The following is a 23507-nucleotide window of genomic DNA, read 5'->3' as shown; positions in this document are numbered from 1 at the left end:
TGAACCACATACATTCAACAGATGGCTAGAAAAGGATACTGTCAACTTGCATTTTTTTTCCATTTAAAAAAAATCCACTTTGAAGGAGGCCTCAAAAGATTTTTTTTTTAAAGGGTACATTTTTCTCCTTCCCTGGTGACATTCATTAAAATGCTTTCAGCAAGGGAGAACCTCAGTAAGGACTTGCCTACCTTCAGAAAATTTGCAGGAGTGGTGATTACCAAATTTTTGTTGCATTGTCATCAGCTCCACTTTGCACCAGCATAGTGTATCTACATTAGGGTTTTCTCCCACCATAACCATATCAGTGCATTTTTACCCATGCAATTGACTTTACTGGGACTCCTCTTCTGTCATGTTAAGCACAGGCCCAAGGGCTGTGGCTACACTACAAGCGGGACAGCACTTGTAGGCATACCTGAGCTAGCTTTGATTAAACTAGCTTGCTAAAAGCAGCAGTGTAGCTGCAGAAGCAGGGGTTAGCTACTCAAGTGCGTACAAGGTATCCAAGGCAGGATTGTTCTCGGGCACTAGCCCATGTCTCTGCCTGTGCTGCTAGTTAGATCATAGCTCGTTCCAGTATGTTACACATGCTGAAATTGTGCCTCTTGATTACTGTGTAGACATACCTCTGAAAAATGATGTGACCTTAACTCTAGGTAAAATCCTAGGGAAGGCAAGACTCCACTATAGTCTTTTATTCAACCAGCTAACTTGTATGAAAACAAGCTGCCTTGTCTTCACTGGGATTGTACCCCATGTTAGCTAGCTCGAGTAAGAACACCTGTTTTTTCTAGTGAAGATAAGGCACAAGCATTGCAGGATCAGCGCCTTACAGTGTGCTGAACTGATGTTACCAAACGCCTTTTGAAGAACAGCACAGCCTGATAGTTCTACCAACATGCAGAAGAGGAAAAGTTTTTAGATCATTTAGTCCCTGATTTAGGTAGGTACTTAAGCACATGCCTAATTGTAAGCCTCTGATTAAAGTACAGCCTGAGCTTAAGTGCCTTGCTAAATGGGAGCCGCCTATCAGACATTTTAAAAAGCCAAGAACATCTTCAAGACCCAAACGTGATAATCGGCAGTGCATTATTGGTTCATGAGGCTTATGAGTAACGTAATTTGCTAACCCTTTGGGCTTAAATGACAAGGAGTGGTTAAAATAAAAGAACCCTCGACTTGAAAGCATTGCAAAAATCAATTAAATGCCTCTTGACCTGAAGCGAAATCTCAGACATAACAGAGAAATTACACCTCATTTTAAAAAAATGATGAGTTTTATTATTGTTCAGACTCCCTGAAGGCACTCTGTGGTCGCCTCTTCCACAGTGCACGCACATACACTAACCTGCAGGGGTGGTAGTGAGAGTTATGCTTAAGTTCTGAGAGTAAAATAGACTCCTATATGAGTCACCGTCACTCACAAGAAGCTTATATAATACAAGAGAGAGCCTCTTATGTTTTGATTCTATTTGGGTGGGATTTTCAGCATCTGTTTAGTTCTACTGCCGTTGGAGTTAATTTTACCATCAACAGCACTGTTAGGTCAATGATGAATGCTTCTGAAAAGCCCAGCCTTTGGATTCTGGAACCAATGTCAGTGATTATTGCTGGGTCATGTGTTGCGGACTGATAAACAGCCAATGTGGTTCACCTCAGAGAGGGCTGCATCTCCAAGTGGACAAAGCAATTCCTTTGTATGCTGTAGTTTGTATTTCAGTTTGTTAAGGTCCAGCCTGTGAGATCCTTATTCACGCTGGTGAGCAAGTTACTCCCCTTGATTGGACTGCTTGTGTGAGTCAGGTAATGTCAGGGACACAACGATGGCACTATAGCCCTGTAGTGTAGATGCTTGCTGCATTCATGGAAGGGGGTTTTCTGTCGATGTAGTGAATTCACCTTTCCAAGAGGTGTTAGCTAGTTCAATGGAAGAAGTCTTCTGTTGACCTATACTCATCTACATAAGTGGCTAGGTTGATCCTAACTACATTGGACAGGCTGCAAAATTTTTCAGACCCCTGAGCGATGTGGCTAGGTTGAACTAATATTTAAGTGTAGTCCAGACCTCATTGTTCACCAGTGTAAGGGCTTTGTAATCTGTCTCCAAGGACCCTGTCCCAAAAAACACTTGTGTATAATTTTATTCATTGGGATAATCTCTGGGATTACTGGTACAAGTAAGGATATCCAAATAGAATCATAGAACTGTAGGGCTAGAAAGGACCTCAAGATGTCATCTCGTCCATCCTCCCTGGGCTGAAGCAGGAGGTACGTGCTTAAATGTTTCCAAGATAAGGGCCCTGTGCTGTGACAGAGTGCTGCTGTGGTCTAATAGATGAGTCAGCACTCTGATCACTGTAGCCTCAACCAGTTTCCCCAGCAATGGTCAACTGAGGACATAGGGAGGAATTGGCTAATCAGACAGGGAAACTGGGTGAGTTAAGGAACCAATTGGCCCATCAACTGACTAGCTTGGTAAAAGGCAGGCAGGAAATGTTAGCTTAGGGGCCAGGACAAGGCTAGTTGGGCCCAGACTATAGATGATCAGAGGAAAGGGAAATCTCTTTCCCTCCAGAGCCCTAATGAGCAAGGGCTGAAGGTAATAAGGTCATAGGTATTAGAGTAGTTGCATTGCACTGTACAGGTGCTTGGTGGAGGCGACTTTAATAAATTATATAAAGTGGACATTAAAAGAAGAGAGATTGAATGGTTTCTGTGGTGAAAAAGTACTGGGGGAGGGGGATGTGTGCCCCATTTCCGGCCCTGTGTTTGTAAAGTGATGTTGGTAGCTTTGAATGAAAGGCACTGAAGATCTGTCTGTTATCGTTATCTTAATGAATGAGTGTACAGCACTTTGAAGATGAAAAGTGCAATAAAAGTGCTAAGTCCTATTCTGATTATTGTTACAGTTAGTGTGCAGACACCTAGGGCATAGGTAGCAACATACATATGCATCCATATAATACACACTTTCAGTTTGTTTAATAATCATAAATGAGTGAAATAAAAAAGGGGGAAGCATATAGATCCTCAGATGGGTTCTAGAGGGTAACAAAGCAGAATTCTAATACTTTAGACTATGGGTTTATTGGCTATCAATCATTAACCAATTAAAACCCATATTTGATGGGTGGCACATCCTGAAAATATCTTTCCTGAACCCTGTCTTCCATCTCACCAAGCTCATCATCAAAAACAAGCTCCCCACAGAACAGGACATTACACTAACTCAAAGTGGCACCAGACCCTGCCAGCACAATGGATGTAAACCCTGCAGACATCTCTCCATTGCTTTGATGATCCACCCTGCCCACCCAAACACCTTTCAGTAAGCCTGGGTATTACACATGGCTATCACAACATGTGGTGTACCTCATCCACTGCTTTAAATGCCCCAACAACAACTATGTATGTGGGTGAAATGAGACAATCACGACGCTCTTGAATGAACTCACATAGGAAAATGATAAAAAACAAAAACACCCTATCACCTCATCCCTCATCCTCACGGAAAACCTGCACAACATCTTCAAAAGATGAGCCTGGGAGCTTAACTTCATAACTTGGCTAGGCACTAGAGATTGACATAGAGACATTGGTTTCATTATAACAACCTGTAACCCTCCTTTCTCCTATAACTGCAGAGGGGTTAATTGCCCACTTCGCTTTGAATGGTCTGATTCAACTTGTGCTAACTCCTTATGCTTACCAATCTGTTCCACCTTGTATTTAGCGGTGACACTTGGAGTAGCTACCTTTCCTTTCCCAGACCTTGATGAAGAGCTCCATGTAACTCAAATGCTTGTCTCTTTCACCAATAGAAATTGGTTCAATAAAAGATATTACCTCGTCTCTCTTGTATCCTGGGAGCAACACGGCTACAGCAACATTGTAGGTGTACATCTATGTCTATCTATCTATATATGTAATGATTTTTAATCTTCCCTGACTAGATAACACAACAGGAAAAGGCCTGGTAGGAAGGCCATGAATAATGGTATTAGACTCTGAAATAAAGCCCACTAAAATATTTCCATTAACTTTGCTGGGCTCTGATCATCCCCTTAGTACGGTACTGTAGCTCCCTATCATCATTTAATTTTGTCTTTGCTAGGGGAACTTTCCAAACGTTTCCCAGAGTCGCTCACATTGATGCAGCACCAGCAATGTTAGCGCCGGTGCAGGCCCCAGTGCAGATGGGCTGCCAGCTGCCTTGTTGTATTAGACACTCTCATTGAATCCTGCTCACAGGTCTGATTGAAACCATGCTTAAAATGGTGTTGGTTCAGGGCAGGCTCAGGCTGTCTACACTAGGGGCTCCCAACATTGCTAACACAGGCCACCCGGTGTTGGCAACAGTGCCTAGTGTACAAAGTTTCTGATGGCAGATGTATTTTAACAAGCAGGTGGCTGGATGTTTTTTAATTACCTGTATCACAAAAATCACATCTAATTACCTGCATCTTTCTGAATCCTCAAACCACTGCTATTGCATCAGCAGAGGCCTTTGTGCTTGGTTCCTCCTCCGTAAAAAGGGGAGAGGGGATGGTAGAGAAAAGAGCTTCACCCTACCCCTCTGAGTCAACAACATCTGAAATAGCCAGACTGTGTTGCGCTTCCAGACCCATCTGTCTGAGAGGGCATTGGCAAAAGGGGGCTGAGGGTGGGATTTCTGTTCGGTGGGAAAAGATGGTGCAGTTTAAAGTGGATTGGTTGCATGGTTGGTGACTAAGGGCTGGCCCACACTGAAAACTTACATTGGCATAGATACGTCTCTGGGGGCATGTGTGGAAAATCCATACCCCTGAGTGTCATAGCTATGCCGACCTAACCCCTGGTGTAGATGGAGCTAGGTTGATGGAAGAATTCTTCTATTGACCTAGCTACTGCTCTTAGGGAGGTGGATTATCTTCGCTGATGCTGCTGTAGTATTTTAAGTGTACACATACACTTTGGTGTCTTCTACACTGTAGACAGAGATATAGTGACACAGCTGCAGCACTATAATTGTGCTGCTGTAGCTTTTTAAGTGTAGACATAATGATGCCTGGTAGGCAAAGATAAGTGCCTGAGAGGAAAGATAAGTGCTTTGCTTGGTTTTCACTCTATCTCCTAGATTCTTGGGATTAGAGTTGAGTGGGAACTGGATTTTCTGTTTCATGGGAAATTCCATGATTTCAAAATGTTCTCTGTTCCTAAACAAAACAAAAAACAACCAACCAACCAAAAAAAAAAAAAAAAGCTGAAATTTCCTGCCAAGTGAAATTTTGAAAAAAAAAATTGTTTTGGGTTGATCAAATGTATTCCAGTGTGATCATTTTCTTCTAATTTTGGCCTTGTTAAACTTTGTTTAGAAAAATACATAAAAATATGAAATCTTTTTCAAAAAGCTGTTTCAAAACGAAAAATCGGAGTGTTCCTCTCTGAAAATGTCAAAACAGGACATTTTGGGGTTCCCCCCCAACTACTGTTTTTCTAAACATTTCAATTTTGTAAAAATCAGCCTTTGTAAAAATAAAAAAAAGTTATGACAAAAAATTTCCAACCAACTCTGTCTGTGAATTTAAATATAATGGCAAGGAAGGGGGCCCAGAGGTTGGGAGGAGGTGGCTTTTTTGGAGGGGTTTCTTTTAAACTAAAGCTAAATTAATTAATAAATACATATATGCCAATCTTGTATAAATGGACACAATGGGGCCAAATTCCCTCCACTCATGATTACACTATAAATGAGTATGCTACTGACCTCCCGTCATGTGGGATTTCATGAGTTTGGTATCAGTCATTTTAACTCATCCTTGTGGAAATGTATAGGTTTTTAGTGGGTTTTTAAAAAAGATTAAAAGAAAAACTGCACTCCTATTATGCCCAGAACTATAAATAAAGTAAGAAGTACTACTCACTGCTAAGAAAGGGTGAAATGGAGTTTTTAAAGCTTTTAATTACAATTGCCCTTTCTAAGGAGTTGTCTGCACATAGAAGTTGTACTAACTATCCGTGTATAGTTAATGTAATTACTATTACACACTGGTAACTATTACCCCTGGTGTGGACACAGTTACATCAGTATACAACGGATTTATACTTTATACCAGCACTTCCTATACTGGAAGAGAAAAGTGCAATGTATATTTATACATTTACACACCACACCGTTTATATCACTATAACTTTGTCCACCCTAGTGCATGTACTGTTATAACTATTTTGGCAAGAAATCACACTTCTTTAACTGAATTGGTTAAAACCTGCACATAGACCAGGCCTTAGAAGGTGATTTGTAGTCCACTGGAGTTAGTAAAACTCTGTCCATTGACTTTGGGTTTATCTGTGTTAGCAAACTTCTCCCAGTGTAACAAAATGGATTTTAAATCTATCTAGTTATACTGGTGCATGTCTGTATTATTAATAATTGGTATGGTAGTAGCATCTAGAAGTTCCAGACCCACTGGGCTAGGCATTGTACAACCATAGGACAGTGACAACCCAGTCTCAAAAAGTTTGCAAACCATAGCAGGGGTTTGCAATAGTGTAGATAAATCTATTTAGCTACATTGGTGCAAACTGTCTAACTGCACAAGCCTTTAGGCTTTGATCTGCCCCTTGGAGTGAAATCCTGTCCGCACAGAAATTAATGGCAAAACTCTGGTTTGCTTCAATAGAACCAGCATTTTACCCTGAGCACGGAAGGTGGCCACCTTGCTGAAAAGTGATGTAATTTGTAATTGTAATAATATGTGTATGAGTTTAGTGGGAATGGATTCCAGTCTTGTTTAGTTAGGGTGTAACAATAATTTTTAGTCAAGTTGGCTGAAAAATGCAAGGGGAGGGGAGAACTGCAAAAAGAAAAAAAAATGTAAAAAATCCAAATCAGTTTGTTTTATGGGTTTTGAAAAGCAATTTTTTCCTTTATTTTGTGAATTTTTATTTAACTGTTAATGTTTAATTTGTTTTCTTTTTAATTTCTCTCTCTCCTCCTCTCATTTCTTTTTCCATTTTGCCCCTGAAAAAGAGAGGATGGAAAAAGAAAAAAAGATGGAGAAAAAAAGGAGGATTGAAAAAGGGGAAAAGAGAATGGAGAAGAAAATGAAAACAATTGTAAACCAAAACCATAATAATAACAACTCCCCAAATAACTAAATTTTTCGTTTTCCAATTTTGTAGATAAAACGAAAAACTGAAAAATATTATAAAAATTTTCGATTTGGAAAAAAAAAGGCCGTTTTTGATTACCTTTTGTACTGTTTTTTGCTTGAAGAAGTTCTACCAACTCTAGTTTAGGTGGAAATACTCTTCGGGGCTTTATTTTTGTCTTGTCCCCAGCATACTGTCAGCGATTAACAACTACTCATCATAAAACAAAGGCTAAAGATTGACAAGAGAAGCCTGTTTACACACCAGGTTAGACACTACAAGGTGAAACTCTGGCCCCCATTTAAATCAACTGCAAAACTTCCATTGGTTTCAAAGGGGGGGCCAGGATTTCATCCAGGTCTCACGCTGAGGACCCCCTCCCACTGCACTCAGCGGGACGCTCAGAACTGCCAAGGTTTTTTAAATCCTTTAACAATAAGAACACTTCACAAGTTAGCCATGGCGAGAACAGCTCGGTTCTTCCCTTCTTAACTGTTAACAGGGCAAAGTGGGTGCAGCTCGCCTTGCTTTGTGTTGTTCGTTTGAAATCTAGAGGTCTGAACCACTGCTCCACAGATGTCAATAGAAAAGCTCCCATTCACGTCAATGGGGCAGGATTAGACCCTAATAGGATTGCAGCAGGCAGGTTTGAATGTGTTACCAGAAGAAAACATGCTCCTTCCTTGAGCTGAGCCAAGATCAGTGTGGAGATGAGTGGCTTTGTGAATCACCGCCCTGCTAGATGTCGTTAGTGTGACATGCCGTGCTACAATACTCATGACCCAGGTATATTAACCCTGACGCAGGGGGGTGCTGGATGTGAAACTGGAACGAATACAAAATTGTTAATCATTGCCTTGGCCCGGTAGATTCTAATCTCCCTTTCTCCACCGCTAATCAGGAAGAGCTCCACTAAAGTCAATGCAGCTAGGAGAATCCGCCCCCCAGGAAGAATTGGGGGCACTGATTTCTGCTAGTCACAATGGCTTCCCATTTGGGAGCAGGCCAGTTCAGTGAATAAACTTGGCTTTGAGAAGTTCCCGTGCAATGCAAGATCAACCCCGCCCTGAGACGGGTGAAAACGCTGCTGGGGTGAGGGGTTGGGGGAGAAGCACCGTAGGAAATAAATGGGTCCCCCGAAATCTCTCCGCTCTTAACTCGCTCCGCCCTTGCAACTTGCAGTCATTCGACTCTTCGCTGCATGCTATAGACCTTGTCCCCGTCTTGCTTTCAAGCCCGGCTATGTCCCTTTCCTGCCGAAAGAGCGCGGAGAGGGAAGCCAAGTTTCCCAGAGCGCTTTCCCTCAGTCCGTTAAGAGGAGGTAGGAAAACCGTTGTGTCCCTCCCCCAGGTACAGCGGCCTCCATGCTGCCTGCCTGGCAGCCTCTCAGGTTTCCAGCAGGTAAAGTCGGCTCGGGGAAGCAGGGCGAGGTGAGGGAGGTCCCACCCCTCCGTCGCTGGGAGGCATCTCTCTCCTCTCGCCAGACATCTGAAGATCGTTGCATGCAAAGCAGCCCGCAAAATGCCTGCAGCTGCCCGGCTTCAAATGTCAGCCAGCGCAGCAGCTCCTGCAGGAGGAGGAGGAGGAGGGGTGGGGCTGAGGGTGGGGGTGCCCCGACGTGGAGCCCGGAGACCCGCGCTCGGAGATCGGAGCGTGTGTGTGTGTGGCGCGCCGGAGGGTGTCCTGGTGCACACGAGTGTCTGGGAGCTGCTGCTGCTGCAAGCGGCTGGGACTGGGAGGGCGATGCCCGATAAAGCCCAGTGTGTGTGTGTGTGAGTGTGTGTGTGTGTGCCCGATGCACACCGATCCCAGCCCCCCAGGTGGCTGGGGGTGGCTGCAGCAGGGAGGGGGGGAAGGAGAACACCCCGGGGTCCCCCCCCCGCCGCTGCATTCTTTGGCAAAGAACGTGCCCGAGGAAGGGCCGGGCCGGGACTGGAGGGAGGGAGGGAGGGGGAGGCAGCCGCTCCAACCGGTCGGACAGGTAGGAGGCTTGTTGACACCGTTATGTGGAGCACGCATGCTCCCGGCCGGGCGGGCGAGCCAGCGAGTTTCCTGGTGCCTTTTCCATCCCCCCCCCCGCCCCCCAGTGCCACCCGCCGCCGGGCGCGCGTGGTCTCGGCTCCCCTGCTCCGGCAAGCACCGACGGCGGGCGGGCGGCGGCCCCAGCTGGGGGGCGGCTGCGATCCCGGGCCGGGGGCAGGCGGCACCTCACCCGGCGGCAGGGGACGGGAGAAGCGCGGCGCCCGCCCGCACCATGCCCAGAGCCTTCCTGGTGAAGAGGCGCAGCCCGCAGCCGGCCAGCCGCAGCTGGGACGAGCTGCCGGACGAGGAGCGAGCCGACACCTACGTCCCAGGTACCGGGGGGGGGGGGACACACACGGGACACTCACACACCGCCCCCCCCCCCCGCGCCGGCCTCCCCTGCGCTCCCGCGCCGGGCGGCTGGGGACAGCCAAGCGCTGCGCCCCCGCTCCTGGCCGGGCAGTGCGGGGGGGCCTGCCCCGGGGATCGTGGCTGGGGGGGGGCGGACCAGGCCGGTCTCACCTGCCTAGTGCTCCCAAACCGCTGGCTTTGCAGCCCGGCCCCGGGGGAAGTCATGACGGCCCCCCCACCCCCGGGTATAAATCGGGGAGCTCCCCTGCCCGCCGGGGAGAGGGGATCCCCCCAGCGGTGCGGGAAGGGGCGCGGAGATTTCCAGCTGTCCGACGGGGCGGGGCGGGCCGGGGGCGGTGAGTGTGCGAGAAAGACACGGGGGGGGGGGGGCAGATACTGAAGCGCAGCTGGGGGGTGGGTGTGAGCTGAGTGTGCGCGGGGGGAGGGGGGTCATCCCCCCCTTGATCCTGGCTGGCGCACGGGGACCGCCCGGGCCCCAATAGCGGTGCAGGACCCGGCCCCCCAGCCCCGTCGGGCCAGAGTCAAAGCCCCGGGGTGGGGGTCCCCGGGATCGGGACCCTGTGCCCGGGGCAATGCCCCTCCCCGCCACGGGCCGCCCGGAACAGCCTGAGCCTGGTGCCCGAGGGCGGCTGTGGCACGGGGCGGGGACGGTATAACGGGAAGGAGGAAGCCCGGGTCGGGCGGGCGGGCCCGGCTGCGCTGTTTGAACTTTGGGACCAGGGCGTGTGAGTTTAACTCCGGCTGCACCGTTCGCCGCCCCGCCCCGCCCGGCCCCGCCGGCTGCTCCCAGCCTGAGCCTGGCACAACCCTGCCCTCAGCGCCCTCCGACAGCGCCCTGCCGGCCCTGCGCAGCCCCCCGTCTGCCCCGTCCCCCCTGCCTCCCCGCCTGCCTACCTGCCTCCCACCTCCTGGCTGACCCCCCCCAGCCTGTCCTCCTCCCGCCTGCCCCCTGCCTGTCTGCCCTGGGCAGTGCCCTGCCTTCCCCCTGCCAGCCTGCCCTGGGGTATCCCCTCCTTGCCCCCAGCCTGTCCCTGGATATCCCCCTGCCCCTTGCCAGCCTGAGCCCTGCCTGACTGCCTAAGGCAGCCCCCTGTCTGCCTGCCCCCACACCTGCCTGCCCCTGGGCAGCCCCCACCTGCCTGTCCCCCGCCCCCACCTGCCTGCCCCTGGGCAGCCCCCACCTGCCTGTCCCTTCCCCCCCCCCACCTGCCTGCCCATGGCCAGCCCTCTGCCTGCCTGCCTCCACCTGTCCCCTGCCAGCCTGCCCCAGGCAGCGCTCTGCCTCCCTGCCCCCTGTCTGCCTGCCTCTGGGTATCCCCTCCATGCCCCCTGCCTGTGCCTGGGTATCCCCCTGCCTCCCTGCCCCTTGCTAGCCTGCACCCTGCCTGCCTGCCTCTGGGCAGCACCCTGCCTGCTCTCTGCCAGCCTGCCCCGGGCAGTGCCCTGCCTGCCCCTGGGTAACCCCCTCCCTGCCTGCCTCAGGCAGTGCCCAGCCTGCCCCTGGCAGCACTGCAGCTGTCCCCTGCACCCAGCTGCTGCTGCCCCTGCCCTGGGCTGTACTCCTCTTGCAGTAGTTCTGAACCCGGACCACATGCTTTCCCTTGCAGCAAGCGTCTTTCCCTTTCCCAGTAACCCCGGTTCTCTGCCTCGCACCAGGAAGGATCGGCTGCGTGCTGCTGAACTACGGCAACGAAGATAGCTGCAGCTTGGAGAGCAATAGCAGCAGCACCAGCAGCACTAGGGAGGCTGAGCCGAACGATCCCCCGACGCCTCAACCAGCAGCGGAGATTGGGAACGCCGGGGGGACCCTTCTGGACTTGGCTGTGAAGCGCCCAGTGGTCAGATCAAAAATCAAGGTACAGGAGCAGCCCCCTGTACCAGCCTCCAATGATCACATTGCCACCTCGCAGGCACATCCAGCCTCCTGATGTACCACTGTCAGCTGGAGAACATGGGCTCAGATCCTCAAAGGTATTTAGGCACCTGACTCCCATTGGAGTTAGGCACTTAAATACCCTTGAGGATCTGGGCCACACCATCTGCTATCTGTGATCAGCTGCCACACTGGGAGGCTACTCATAGGTGTAGTAGGACTTCTATAGTTGGGAGGACAGCTCCAGTCAGATCAACGGGGCTGTGCTTGGGAGGGGGGGCAAATTCCATACCTGCCTGAGGCTTGTAGTTTGGGGGAGGGGGACAATGTCCTCTGCCTCTCCAGCTGTAAAAATGTCCCCTCAGTTAAATAAACATAAAACTATGGAAATACCCACCTTCAAAAACTGTGGGTGATATTCTCATGGTAGCCTAGGGGATATAGACACTCATCTTTGTTGCCGTTCATGAACTGTCCATTAACCAACTAGTTTGAAAATTTCAGCCTCTGTGTGTGCTTGGGGCGGGCACATATGCGCTCATGCACACATATATATTTGGCGCCTGAGTGAGTGGAGTCAAAAATCAGTCTAAATTCCCGCAAAGCAGAGCTGGTGGATTGTAATGGAGATTTCAGCAGAAATGGCAAGACAGGAAAAGGTCAATTGACTGAGTGCTCTTTCCCAGTGTAAAAGATAAAGTAGCCTGATCCGAGCGAATGAGTTCAGCCTTGCTACGGCCTTCATTCAAAGTGTAGAATCGAGAGGAAGAATAGGGAGAAAAATACAATAGATCCCTTTCCAGCTCCCATTAATGTCAATGGAGATGTTCCCATTGACTTCAGTGGAGGTTGGCTCAATCCCAGGGGCTCTGTCTACGCTAGGGAATAATAGGTGTGTTTTTACGATGAGATGGCGAACACATTGTAAAATCGTAGTATAGACAAGGCAAACTGTAGTGCTACCTCAGCGGAGCTGCTATAACCTGCCGTTTCTATGTACAACATTAGCCATCACATGTTAGCTATCTATTTGTTAAATAAAATCAACAAAAAGCCAACACCTATATTCCCAGTGTACACATAGCCCTCACAGTGAGTTTGAGTGAGACATAGCTATTCTTGCCATATATATTTCCATATATGCTCCACATATATTCTCAAAATTCACTGTTTTGTTTTCATCTTTTCAGTGAGACAGTTTTCTGATAGCATTGCTTTGCCACTGACGATGAGGATCAGGATCAGGGCTTCTGGATAATCTAATTCTCTGCCTTTTCATTATGATTTATTATTTGTGTTCTGGCTAAATACAAAATAGCTTTGTGTTGCCTTAGGCCCTGATTCTGCCATGATCTCTGTGTAGATAGATAAAGCCTTGTGTTTGTATAGAGCTGATTGCAGGATCTTGGCCATATATGGCTAGGAACTAGGAATAGAATCTGCGGGGAATTTTTGGATTATTTTTTGCTCAAACTGTGGAAGTTCTATTAGGATTTATTTTGCTGGCTAGTTTATTTATGACCCTTACGTTTTAATCCCTGGTATTATTAAAGCCACAGAGAAGATCATGGAGAAATATGTGTTATCTTATTAACCTAATTTCTGCAGGACACCCCAAGTTTTCTAGAAACACCACTAAATGCACTGCAGATTCTGAAGAGTCTGCTAAACTCCCTTTTAGCTCTTGACAGCTAAACTCTCTAAGCCACAGGGTGAAAGTGAATGTCTACACTGAGATAAAAGACTTGTGGCACAGAGTGGCTGGCCCAGATCAGCTGACTCGGTTTATGGAGCTAGAAAATTGCAGTATAGACATTTGGGCTGGAGCCTGAGCTCTGGGATGCTCTTCCCACACCAGGTCTTAGAGCCCACGCTCCAGCCCAACCTGGATGTCTACACTGCAGTTTTATAACCCTACATCCCAAGCCCCATAAGCCTGAGTCTGCTGACCCAGGCCAGCTGCCGGTCTTATTGCAGTGTAGACATATCCTTAATGGCTAGCAGCAAGCACCATGGCTATCCAGATAATCAAAATAATGCTTAACTATTTGCATAATCAAAACATTGAGCCTTCCCCATAAAGCACATTCTTCCAAATGGCTGAATCACCAGCATCTGTTTCAGCCACTTCACGTGAACTCAATCTTTCTTGTATTAGAATCAAGAATGAAAAGATTAACCCATAATAATACTTTAAAGTTAATTAACAGCCAAGTGAGATGAACAGGGGAAGACTGGGTTTATCGTTTCAGTCTCTGCAGAGTCAGCACAGTGACACCCACTGTTTTATATTGTAAAGATTATCTTCACTACCAAAACCTCTAGAAACTTTTTTGGTAAACAAATCATATGTTCTATCACACATAGCAAAAGGAGGTCCTTAGAGATACATTGGAGGCTTATTTACACGGGAAAGTGGCATTGATTTCACTAAAGGTATGATTCTAAACCGATTTAGCCCTTTCCCTTCCGGGGAAGTTTTTTCAGCATAAACTAAAGTGTTAATTCTAATAGATTTTGAATAATCCCCTGTGTAGACGCTCATATTCAGATATAAGGGTGGCTGGTTTGTTTGTTTGGTTTTTTTTTTGGTTTAGTTTATGTTTCTTGGGAAGGGGTTTAAACTGAACTGAAAATAACCTGGTAGTGGAGTGGCTAAGTATGTCCGTCTAGGGGGTTATACCTATCTAACTGGTAAAACTTTCCTGTGAAGATGAGGCCTTAGACCTTGTCTACACCAGCACTTATGCCGGCAAAACTTTTGTTGCCCAAGGGTGTGAAAAAAACACACACACCCCAAGCGACATAAATTTTGCCAGCATAAGCGCTTGTGTGGACAGCGCTGTCGGTGGGAGACGCTCTTTCGTTGATGTCCGCCGCTCAGTAGGTGGTTTTTATTATGTCGTCAGGAGAGCTCTCTTCTGTCAACATAACGTGGCCACACAAGTGTTCTTACAGCGGCACAGTTGTAGACTAGCCCTGAGTTAAATGTGAAGGCAAGGACTAAGGACCTGATCCAGCAAAAATATCTAGATACTTAACTAAGTGTGTGAGGCGTTCCAGTGAAGCCAATGGGCTATTCATAGGTTTACAGGGAGCCATGTGCTGAAGTGCTTTGCTGGAGTAGGGGCATAAATCTTCAGAATATTTTCATTTTTTCTCATGACCACATGTTTCTATTGTCCTGGTTTATGACTTATATGACGGGTTCTCTTTCGTCCAGTGGAAAAACCTGCAGGGAGTCTGAGATGGCTCCTTGTCCATTGAATGGGCTATGGATATTGCCCTATACATTGTGGAGCTCCTGAGGTCTGTGTGAATCTTGGAAGAACCGCTGAAGTCTGATCTGTGCCTCAGGTTGGAAACACCTGGACAATCCCTTGTGGTGGAGGAGGGAATCTTCCTCATTTCTCCCCTTCCAGCCCAATGTCATGATATCTGCATCTCTTCCAACACAAAAAAACACATTAACATGGCGATAAGGAAGCTGGTATCCATTCCTGACTAACAGACATACAACAAATGCAAGAAATCCCAAATAAGGTTGTTTCACAAGCTTTAGAAATCCTGTTCTCTTTCATATGCTATAATTCCCTCAGTCCTCTCTCATTTAAGTTTCAACAAGAGATCAAAATCCACATAGCACCCTTAACTCTGATCCCCAAAAATATGAGTTTACCTTTTCACCTCTCTATTCCTAGGCTCACAAAATATTTCAGGCCATTTCTGCAGAACTCTTCACTCTGAAGAATTACATTCTTAGATATGTCAAATCCTGAGCTGGTGTAAATGGCTGTAGCTCCATTGACTTAACTGGAGCGAAGCTGATTGACACCCGCTGAAGATCTGGTCCAGGTCCATATGGAATAATCAACAGTCAAATCTATGCAATTGCACTAACTGTAATAACCCACATACTCAAATCGCTCCAACCCCTTTAGTGGGATTGTAGTGTTTTTAAAGAGTTGCTTTTAAAAATGATGCTTTTGAAACAAACGTTCAGGCATGATATGTGTTAGTAAATATGGGCTAAAGGTGCACCATCAATGGGAGCGGGGCACCTAGCTGCCCTTTGTACTTTGAAAATCGGGCCCTGGATACACTTGGGCAGCTAATTCAGTGTATTGTGAAATGAGACTCTATTTTCAGATCCCGGGCTGTGACACTGATAATGGGGGTCTGGGGAAGGGAAATGTAACACAGGAACACTGTGTCATGTTTTGATCAGATGCGAGGGATCTCTTGCCTTAAGGTTTAGGAGATGAAAGCCCTGATGATGCTTTCAGCCCTAATGATGGATAGGGAGATCGGTGTGTGGAACATGGGTGCAAGAGATCAGCTCATACAGCTCATTGCAATCTGGGAGTAAGACCTCAGACAATAAAAACCCATTTCTCCTTTGCGATAACATTCAGTTTCTCTTGAGTTTTTATCGTGAGGACTTTTTCACTGTGCAGAGAGAGAATCGCCCCTGTTCTTTGTTCTGACTTGTCAACCCAGAATTGGATCGACCATGTTTTATTTCCATCTGTTAGTTCACGACAGGCACCTGCGACGATGCTGCGATGCATAACTGTGAGCTGTGCGGCAAAGGCTTTCGCTTGCAGCGGATGCTCAACCGTCACGTGAAGTGTCACAACCAAGTGAAGAGACACCTGTGCACCTTCTGTGGCAAAGGGTTCAATGACACCTTTGATCTGAAGCGACACGTAAGGACTCATACAGGTGAGAGCCTCTGGGAGAAGGTTTCGCTGGGACGTGCGACGTTCCTTTATTAAACTTAAAGTGCTCTGCCCCCTACAGGCAACAAAAAGCAGTGTTTGTGTGAATCGTCAAGGGGTGCAATTTCACAGAATAGGATTTGGTTTTATATCCAGTACAACCTCGGATAACTAAAGTTTGGTTTGGTTCCATCCTGCTCTGCCTCCCTTCCATACTGGCTGGTTTGAGGGAAGCCAGACAGCAAATCTGACTTCTCATAGCCCTGAGCACAGATGCCCCACACAGGCAGCTGTCTGACAGAATCACTCTCCTTTGGCCTTCCTGGAAATTGCACCCATTGAACGAAGGGCCTGTGCAGCACTGTGTGGTGACATTTAAGGCATAAAAGGCTGTGTGGACATTCTTGGTCCAATTTAGCTTAACCCAGTTAGGAACAGGATTAAGCTGAACCAAAATAAGCCACTGTCAAACTGGAATAAGAGTGCTCACACAAGGATTTGCACCATTTTAAGTAAACCGGTATAAATGTGCGCGCAGGGGAGGTCTAAATTGGTACAACCCCTTATGTGTGGACACTCTTGTAATAGTGGCAGATAGTGAATTAAGCCAAATCAATACTGATTGATTGAGTTAAACTAGGGCAACCTTCTTGTGGACGCTCTTAAATCAATCTAGTTACATCAGTGCAATTTCTGAGGTACCTCTAGACTCCAGCCTCACCACTGCAGACATTCTTGGGCAAGTTGACTATTCTATAAAATAGGGATCACTAAACTAGCCAGTGGGTAGCCCATGCTGCAGGATTTGGACACTCAGAATGCAGACTTCGGTGTTGGGCAAGCTCCCTGATTGTTCTCAGTTTCAATACTAACCAGGACCTTAGGGATGCTGCAGTGCAGCCATGATTATCCTTTTTGTTTATGGTATACCCAAATATGGCGTAATTATCCAGGTACCCCATTGCACATCTAGCTGCAATAGCTGTGTAGGCAAACAGGGCATTTATTGCTTAGCAGCTGCTCCCACGCAAACACTGTCATCTAATTTACTGAGAAAACGTTGGCCAACATACTTGTCTTTCTCTCTATTTGAAAAGTGTTGTGGGATCTTTAATTTGTGTGTGGAAAGCGATGAACAGTAGGGAACAACATTTTGAGACATACGGTTAGGTTCAATTTGGCCCAAAGTTTAGTTTTTGTAAAAACAAGCTTTTATTAAGAACAAAAAAAAAGCTAAGACCAGTGGACACGTGTCCATACATAATACATTTTGACATTTCAGTGAAACTGTTGTTCCCTGCAATGTTTGCAACCAAAACTTCACCGCCTTGTGGTAGTGCATGAGAACACGAAAGTGAAACTGACTCGTCTCTTTCCATTGCCTGAGCTGAATTGAATGTAAAGAGTAACCAGCATAAATTCTTTTAGTTTAATCAAAAGTAGCATTTGTAAAAGAGGTAAATTTTGTTTGTCGGAGACACAGTTTTAAACTTGACTATTTCCCCTGAATTCCAATTAGGTTTAAAGGGAATTATGTAAAATTCATCTCCCCCGAGCACCGTAGTTATGCTCCTCTAACCTCCCAGTGTAAAAGCAGCTAAGTTGACGAAAGAATCTGTTGACCTAGTAGCTACTGTCGCTTGGACAGATGAATTATCCACAGGGATGGATAAACCCCTTGCATCACTGGAGGAAGCGTCTACACTATGGTGCTATGCTGCTAGTGTGTTTGGGACAAACATTTCAACACTATTAGAAAAATGTGCCTCCTCCAGCCTCAAATTAGCTGGATGTTTCTGCTAAAATGATCCAGTAGTTGAGTTGTCAATGATGAAGGTGTATATTAGCATAATTAGATTACAAAATTACTACCCATATATATAACTGGGAATATTTTACTCCTCTTTTACTTTTATTTCTGTCTGGCTGCACCTGTAAAGCCCTGAGCTTGCAAACTGTTAGTACATGTGAATAAATATTTGCAGGATAAGAACGTCTAAACTCAAAATTGCACCACTTCAACTAAGGGTTTGCCTACACATGGAAATTTACCAAAATAGCTTTTCTTGCAGAATAGCTGTTTTGTAAATTTCCATGTGTAGACAAGTCCTAAATGTAGGATTTTGATATTGATTTTGTTGTGCCAGTGTAATGTGTATGAACATTTGGATCAGTTTAAACCTTGCTTGTATTAGTTTAGCTTGCATCAGTAAAATTAGGCTCAAGCTAAACTGATATAATTGGTTTAAAACCAGTCTGAGAATGTCTATGCTGGGATTTGTGCTGGTTTAATTAAATAATTTTTTAAACCAATTTAAGTCAAACCAGTGCAGCTTCTGTGTGTGGACAAGTCCTAAGACGGCACTGTGCTGGTTCACATCTGGAAGGCTAGAGACACAGCCCAAGGACTAGAAGCTTTTGCCCCTGCAATGAAAGCTTAAATTCTGCAGAAACAAATGGGGCCACCAGAGAAAGGCCAGTACAGCCTATAACTAAATACTGTCTCGGGTACCTCTACATTGCACCGTCTACAGAGGTACAGCTAAGTTGCTTAAATTGACCTAGTTACGTTGCTCAGGGGTGTGAAAAATTCACCCCCTCCCCCCAAGACATAGGTAAGTTGACCTAACCTCTAGTGAAGATACTACTAGGTTGACAGAAGAATTTTTTCCATCGACCTGGCTACCGCCTCTCAGAAGGGGTGAATTACCTACAGCACCAGAAAATCCTCTTCCCTAATGTACATGATGGCGCTACAGTGCCATTGCTGTGCTGCTGTAGTGCCAGTGCTTAATTTATGCCAGGGCTTAGCCCTGGCACCTTTAGACTTGGCAGTTCATAGCCAGCAACTTTGGGCTTGCTGCATCAGTTATGAATATAAAAATATTTCTTGAGCCCCGGTACAAAGTAAGCACTGTGTAGCAGTATAGTGTAGATAAGCCCGGAGGCCCTGATCCTGCAAAGATTTACATGTGTGCTTAACACTCTGAGTAGTCCCATTCATATGTGCAAAATCTTTGCAGGGTTGGGGCCTGAGCATTGTGTGCCGAAACAAGTGTTCTACGCAAAGCCAACTTAAGAAAAGGACAGTTCAAAAAGTGCTATGTCTTGGTAGTGATCTGTTGGAGGTCAGAGCAGAGGCTGTTATTGGGATGCCCACAAGCTGTGAGTGGTAAAACACTGTCCTCTAGATCTTCCAAAGGCCAAAACTATAACTGGGTTCAGAAAAGAAGTAGACAAGTTCATGGAGGATAGATCCATCAATGGCTGCTAGCCACGCTGGTCCAGGATCCAACCCCATGCTCTGAATGTCCGTAGCCTCTGTTTGCCAGAAGCTGGGAGTGGACAACAGGGCAAACTGGTCACTCAGTAATTGCCATTCTGTTCATTCCCTCTGAAGCACCTGGCATTGGCCATTGTCAGTAGACAGGATACTGGGCTAGATGGACCATTGGTCCGACCCAGGGTGGCCATTCTGGTCTTCTGTTCCAGTGTGTCCTGGCTACTCTGTCTGTCCTTTTAGATTGTAAGCTGTTTGCAGCAGGGACTATCTTTGATGTACAACACCAAGAACATTGGTAGCTAGAAATAAACAATAATAGAAATATAGGTTCTTACAGCATACTAATTGCTGTAGTGTCTGAGGGCTGCACCAGTGTAGTACGTAATAGGGAGAGGTTTGTCAGCTTGGAAACTTTAATGGCATGCAGAAATCTGCTGAGTGCCCAGATTTTTCCAGCAGAAGGATTTTGTGCATAGCATTTGTTAATAATAAAAACTAAAGCCCACATTTTTGACCAGGCTCCTAAATCTGTATGTAGACAATGAAATAAGTGGTCTGAATTAGTGCTGAGTACTCCATAATCCCGCTAGAAGTCAGTGGGTGCTCAGCACTTTTGAGAATCAGGCAATTTATTCATTATGTGCAACCCTACGAGTTCAAAACTCATGAGCCAAGTCCCTGAAAACCATAAGATTGGCTTAAAAATCATGAGGGTGTTTTGTTTTATTTTAATTTGCCTTGTTGGGTATTGAGTCTTTAGGGGAAAACATTTTCAGGTTTTTCCCTGAAACCATGAGGACTGGAAATATAGGATGAAACCTGGTCCCATCAAAGTCAATATCATGAGAGATGGCAATACGTGCATAAGTCACTGAACAGCTTTTGTGCTTTCCTGAAATAGGGTGGAGGTGCCTAATATAAATGTAGGTGGCCTTGCCTGAGGCACCCACTTCAGAAAACCTTAGCATAAGAAAGTGTAAATATTTATTTAGATCATATGCAATTTGTAGCAGGGACTGTCTACTAATCAGTGTTTGGAGCCTAGCGTAATTGGTTTCCTTTCTTGGTTGGTCCCGAAGTGTTATTGCAATAAACATGATTCGTAATCATTAATAATAAACATCTTCTGCTCTTGTAGGAATTCGTCCTTACAAATGTGAGATTTGCAACAAGGCTTTTACCCAGCGGTGTTCTCTGGAATCTCACCTTAAAAAGATCCATGGGGTGCAGCAGCAATATGCATACAAGCAGCGGCGCGATAAACTTTACGTCTGCGAAGATTGTGGCTACACGGGCCCAACGCAAGAGGACTTGTATCTGCATGTCAGTAACGCTCACCCCGCAAGTGCTTTCCTCAAGAAAACCTCTAAAAAGCTGGCAGCCGTCTTACAGAATAAACTGACCTCTGTCCTACAGAGGGATCCCGGAGAAGATGAGGAAGATGAATAACACAGTGGATTACAGTGGTCACATGCAATGAAGTTTACATGTAGGATATTTTTTTAAACAGCTTTGAAAGGGATCTGTGTAATAGCAGGCATCTTGTCCTTTTGGTGATGACAGTCTGTTGATGTTGCTAGATCCTCAACTTGGAAGAAATATTCTCAATTTAATGCAAATTACAAGGCTTTTTTAATCATGAGGGGAAAAAAGGAAAAATTTTGGGGAGGCAGCATAGCCTGTGGATGGAACCCTGGACTGGTACTTGGGAGACTCCACTTCAGTTCCCAGCTCTGACACTGGCCTGCGGTGTAACCTTGGGCAAGTCACGTCACCTTTCTGTGACTCAGTTTCCCTGTTTGTATAATGGAGATAATGAACAATACTGACCATCTTTGTAAGGTGCTTTGAGATCTGTGGATGAAAAGTGCTAGATAAGAGCTAGGTAGCATTAATATTATTCCCAAATGAAAATCTACAGTAAAATGAAGTTAAGGATGAGAGTATGTATCATAAAGTAAGAAATGCACAGTCAATACACCCAAACAACCTTAACTCTGCTCTGTAATGACACCAGGCAGTAACCATGTGATTATGATTAAGGTTGCTAGGATTTATAATCCCAGATTAGAAGAAAATGAATTTTAAAGATATTAGATTTTTTTCATATATTCTTTCCCCCCATTGCATGACTCTAGGGCAGAGTTAAGATTGTTTTGGGTGCCTGAACTGTGCATTTCTTACTTTAACACGTTCTTACTTTAACTCTGATTTTCCTGGTTTTATAATGCTTGGTTTTCAGATCACTATCTCCTCCCTATAATGGTTGTTTAATCCTTTAACCACTGAGATACACGTTTAACCTTAATGCCCTCTTAATATATATGTTTTTTATGGGAATTTCCCTAGTTTTTAAAAATTGTCATAGACGAACACTAAATAAGAAATCCAAAGAGACTGCTACCATATATTTCTAGTGATTTGAAGGTACATGGCCTCAACCTTAAACCACATTTTAAAAAATTAAATTTTCAAGGGCAGATTCACTGGGATAAACAAAGCAGTGCAAAGCAGCCAGAGGGCAAGAGCCATGTCAGCTAAGTGTAGAGCTACCTTGCATTGCCAGAACAGCACAAATAAACCAAAGTGTACTGGTGAATCTGGCCCTTTGTCTGCAATTGACTTATTGGTTTAGAAGTCTGTGTTAGTGAGACCAAGGAGTGAAAGACTCAAGTCCCAGAGTCCCAATGTCTCTGTGTTTAAGGGCTTCCCCTTTACTCCCACTCTGGTTCCTCTGGCTGTGCTGGCTCAGTGCTTAATGGAGTCAAGCAGCGGTGCTATTTGGGAGCCTTACAAACTCTGATGCCCAAACGAGATGCCGCCACCAAATGGAATCTTTGACGATCAGTGCCAGTTGGGCCAAGTCATCCATCAGTGAGAACTCTTGGCACTTGTGTCCAGTCTGCCTGGTACCACTGAGTCATTACAGCCAATGCAAATTAGCTGGCAAGGAAGGGTGGCAATTGGTGCTCTACTCTCTTAAGCTCATTCCAGACAGAGAAAAACCTGATGCCAATGCTAATTGGTTAAAGGACCCTGTTTGAATGCATACACTCATGAATTGTAAATTATCAGAAAACTCATTCTGTACTCCAAGAACAAGTGCTGTAAGTTTGGGGAGGACACACTGATTTTGCACACAAAACAAAGAGTCTGAATCACTGCTTCACTTCAAAATGGAACTCACCCTGAACTATGGCACTGATCAGCACCTCCATAATTAATATATGAAAATGATGTCAGACTCTGGTTGTGTCTGTAAAAACTAAATTTTGTGTGATTGCCTTGGTCCTCGTGCAGACATCTGCTACAGCTTTTTGTGTGTGTGTGTGTGTGTGTGGGGGGGAAGCTTTCGGGTGCTCTTAAGCATTTCTTAATGAAGCAGCTATTTTATGCAACAGGACTGGGGGTGCTTGGAGCCTTGAAAGAATCTTAATAAAGTGAAGCTTTGCTGTAAAGAATAAGACATTTACTGTCCTATGTAATGGGAACACTTATAAGGGATACTTTAATAAACTGAATTCCATGTACAAAGAATTATTTTAAACCTTGCTGCTGTTTCCCTGAGCCTTTTCCTAGCCCCACCTCTTCCTTCTCAGCTGGGCTCCATCATCATTCAGGGGATTAATTGGGCCACTTAATTCCCCTCAGATGTGGCCTAGTTGATTAATCTGCCCCTTCTAGGCTACTGTGAAGAGCTTGGCTGCTGATTACAGGGTCCTTGAGTTGGAACCTGGAGTAGAGGGCAGACCCGAGTTCCCCTACCAGGCACTGGGGCAATACCACTAGCTGGCAGTGAATAAGCCTGCCTGAGACAGTTTCTGTGGAAAAGCTTTGATACCCCAGAAAGGGGAAAACATAATAAACTGGCTGGAGGGCCAAACCATGAAAAGGAGGGCAGCTGGAGTCTCAGAGTGTGAGGGAGAGAGGCATGCAACAAGTGGCAGAAGGAAGCATTGGACCTGGAAAGCGCTGATTCCCCAGCACAACCAGGAGGTGGCATCCTAGCTGTAAGTAGGACCCTGTGACATAGGTTGAAATCAAAATCCTGCCATGTCCCAGATGTGTTCAGACAGGCTTTGCGGGGTAAAGAAACATT

The 23507-nt window shown here is 45.9% G+C and overlaps 1 protein-coding gene across 2 annotated transcripts; it reads left to right on the top strand.

Annotated features, from left to right (window-relative positions):
• The first annotated feature begins 9391 nt into the window (after positions 1–9391).
• On the top strand, positions 9392–23248 carry OVOL2 (ovo like zinc finger 2). Of its 2 annotated transcripts, none has more exons than XM_067564690.1 (4): positions 9392–9491; positions 11188–11387; positions 15940–16129; positions 20547–23248. In XM_067564690.1, exons 1-4 carry the CDS (start codon positions 9392–9394, stop codon positions 20855–20857), a joined length of 801 nt encoding a protein of 266 aa, XP_067420791.1. In that variant the 3' UTR covers positions 20858–23248. The 2 variants fall into 2 exon arrangements, with proteins under 2 accessions (XP_067420791.1, XP_067420792.1); XM_067564691.1 differs by lacking the exon at positions 9392–9491 and adding an exon at positions 9737–9866.
• The last annotated feature ends 259 nt before the right edge of the window (positions 23249–23507 follow it).

Source organism: Emydura macquarii, unplaced genomic scaffold, assembly GCF_026122565.2.
Source record: "Emydura macquarii macquarii isolate MOO-44397 ecotype Brisbane River unplaced genomic scaffold, CSIRO-AGI_Emac_v2 contig_2676, whole genome shotgun sequence".
Classification (NCBI taxonomy): domain Eukaryota; kingdom Metazoa; phylum Chordata; order Testudines; family Chelidae; genus Emydura; species Emydura macquarii.
The sequence above is the reverse complement of the archived record's forward strand: the minus strand, read 5'-3'. Positions and strand labels throughout refer to the sequence as shown.

Excerpts from the sequence above, each read along its gene's own strand:
- OVOL2 (XM_067564690.1), top strand. The coding sequence starts at position 9,392 with ATGCCCAGAGCCTTCCTGGTGAAGAGGCGCAGCCCGCAGCCGGCCAGC. Across the intron at positions 11,388-15,939 it reads TGGTCAGATCAAAAATCAAG|TTCACGACAGGCACCTGCGA; the intron begins GTACAGGAGCAG and ends TCCATCTGTTAG. Across the intron at positions 16,130-20,546 it reads ACACGTAAGGACTCATACAG|GAATTCGTCCTTACAAATGT; the intron begins GTGAGAGCCTCT and ends CTGCTCTTGTAG.